The 2,888-nt window shown below is 43.5% G+C and overlaps 2 protein-coding genes across 2 annotated transcripts; both read right to left on the reverse strand.

The window, feature by feature from the left end:
- Positions 1-254: 254 nt before the first annotated feature.
- Positions 255-865, reverse strand: H257_18251 (hypothetical protein; the record flags this gene model as incomplete). The annotated part of the gene is made up of 2 exons (XM_009847277.1): positions 255-263; positions 374-865. 2 exons carry the CDS (start codon positions 863-865, stop codon positions 255-257), a joined length of 501 nt encoding a protein of 166 aa, XP_009845579.1.
- Positions 866-1,514: 649 nt separating this feature from the next.
- On the reverse strand, positions 1,515-2,110 carry H257_18252 (hypothetical protein). The gene has a single exon (XM_009847278.1). It carries the CDS (start codon positions 1,981-1,983, stop codon positions 1,528-1,530), a length of 456 nt encoding a protein of 151 aa, XP_009845580.1. The 5' UTR covers positions 1,984-2,110; the 3' UTR covers positions 1,515-1,527.
- Positions 2,111-2,888: the final 778 nt, after the last annotated feature.

Raw genomic sequence — 2,888 nt, forward strand, 5'->3', positions numbered from 1 at the left:
TCCAGTACAACCATTCCAACCAGTACTAAATCACATCACGCACACACCCTCCCGTGCAAAGCCGCGTCAAATTCACGTTTTGATTGGCTGAAAGCATAGAATTTAATTTTAACCAATCACACAATTATATCTACTGAATCAATCAGCGTTGAGGCAGATGTAGCCGTGAAAGCTAGATTATCCCACGTCAAACCCCAACCAGCACTAATTCACATCACACGCACCCCCACCCGTGCGAAGCCGGGTCACGTTCACTAGTAGGTCTATAAAGATATAGGACTATATTGATATAGGACTATATAGATATAGGACTATATTGATATAGGACTATATAGATATAGGACTATATTGATATAGGAATATATAGACATACCAGCATCGGGGCACACAACATTTCCGCCGAACACAGGTCGTGGCAGTACTGGTACCAATCCACACCGGACTCACGCGCAATTTCTTCTTCCGCAATCACTATGCCAACGGGCTTTCTTGACGCCCACGCAAATATAAGTCGCACCAGCTTCGCCATAGGGATCTTGGAACCCTTGAACCACGACGCAAACCGCATTCCACGCTCAACGCTCCCGCCGCCTGTACACGCCGCACGTCTGCAACGCCATGGCTTGGACTTGAACGCGAAGGACATGGCCAGGTCACACTTGGGGCATGTCGCGGCGTTGGGTAGGTGACCGACCTTCATGCACCATGCAACACAGGTGTCTTCGTCCATGGTGGCCTTTAGAATAGAATGCCACGAAAATTCGCCTACGTCAGACATGTCGTAAGGTACGAAGCCCTGGGGTAAGTCTCCGTCGAGGTCAACTTGGTCCAGCGCCGGCCCATCGGCTTCAAGTACGACTTCCATCCTTGAGTACAGTTGCGTTTAAAATGTTTGAATGGCATCAAGGCGCCAAATTTCCAACGCGGGAATATATCCGGAAAATCCGGTTGTGAGAAGTATGGGTCGTTGTATTGTATACAAAGGCGAAATGACACTATATAGGCTATATAGTTTGTGTAGGCTATATAGGGTAGTCAGGCACTATATTGTCCCTATATAGATCCTATACAACCTTATATAGTAAGCTATATACTCTATATAATTCCCTATATAACCTATACAGTGTCCTATATAACCTATATAGTGTCCTACATAACCTATATAGTGTCCTACATAACCTATATAGTGTCCTATATAACCTATATAGTCTCCTATATAACCTATATAGTCTCCTATATAACCTATATAGTCTCCTATATAACCTATATAGTCTCCTATATAACCTATATAGGATACTGTATAACCTATATAGTTTCCTATACAACCTATATAGTATCATATATAACCTATATAGCATCGTATACAACCTCTATAGTACCCTATATAAGCTATACATGATACTACTTAGGAGATATAGTATCCTATATACAGTATCATATACTTCGAAGTATAGTACATTATACAGACTACATGGAGACGAGATGATGTTGTTCGACACAGAACATTTCGAAGTCAAATACACTTTATTACTTCTTAGCTTTCTTAGCTGCCGGTCCTTTCTTCGAGGATGGACGCGTGCTCCGGAGGTTTGCTGGAATGTCCGCTGGCTCTACAACGGTTTCGGTAGACGGCTCCTTCAGAGAAGAAATTAGAGTTTCCAGCTCCGGAATATCCTCGCCAAGGCGACGGGCTACACGAAGAAGAATCAGAAACGAGGCCTGTGCAACACAGTTGTGTTCCACAAGCACCTGGAGTCGGCCAATGGCCTCACCAAGTGGGACATCGGAAGGACGAAGAGGTTCTGGGGCCACAACGGGAGCGAGCGGCGGCGCGTCAATCTTTAGGCCATAAAGGGTACGGCCATGGCGCGGCCATTCCAAGACATGTACCGTTTGTACATGGGCCTTGAATCCGTCGTTCGAGTGGCGGAACGCCTTGTCACAAGCGACATCGTCCGTGATGTTGCAAGTCCATTTCCGCATGTAGTTCTAGCGCTGGGAGAGAGCAGCCATTTTCGAATTGTTGGCTGTGTTCGATCTGACCATCCGGATAATTTATCCCGAAGCTCTGTGTAACCAATAATTCAAACCTGCACACTATTTGCAATCGGCCCACGTAAAGTTGTTTTAAACAGCTATATATGCCTATATAGCGTCACCGGGGAGGATAAAATATTGCCACATAAGAATTGCTGAGGACCACATAGGAATTGCTGAGGACCACATAGGAATTGCTGAGGACCACATAGGAATTGCTGAGAGCCACATAATAATTGCTGAATCGCACATGCTGTTTGCTGAATTGAATATATAGTATGTTACACAACGAGATCCACTTCGGCAGGCAATGCGTTATGAGAATTTCTGGACACATGTGACTACGATCAATGTGATTGGTTATTAACAGTAAACTCACATTTCAATGTGATTTGGCTAGTGTATACTGTACTACTCTGTTCCATATTTTAGGCAGCATTTCATATTATCTTACTTTTTAATCTATTTTTTGTATGCAACTTTAATTATAGTACATACTTGTAGTTTGTATACCCGTAATATAAATAGTATACTAAAATAGGTCCTAAATATGCAGGATGTAAAACCTCCAACATGGTTGCCTTGTCGACACCTTTGCAGGACGAGTTAGCACATTCAAGCCATACCAAGACTGTGGCGACCTTACTAATACTGATCAAGTTGAACTCTGGTAATATGAGAAGGTATTGTGCTTTCCGGTTAAACTAGCCAATTGTGAACCATTGTGAAAATCGCATACAAACAGCCGCGATGATACTGTTTGATTGGATAGAATTTCGATTTTTGGGCAGAAATTGGACATCAAACTCAGTTTTCCACAACTGCCTGGGCAGTACGACGAGGTGTAGTCG

This window comes from Aphanomyces astaci (genome assembly GCF_000520075.1).
Source record: "Aphanomyces astaci strain APO3 unplaced genomic scaffold supercont1.148, whole genome shotgun sequence".
In the NCBI taxonomy this organism is placed as follows: domain Eukaryota; phylum Oomycota; class Saprolegniomycetes; order Saprolegniales; family Verrucalvaceae; genus Aphanomyces; species Aphanomyces astaci.

What these genes read in the sequence shown, in the direction of transcription:
- H257_18252 (XM_009847278.1), bottom strand. Translation starts at nt 1,983, where the DNA reads ATGCGGAAATGGACTTGCAACATCACGGACGATGTCGCTTGTGACAAG.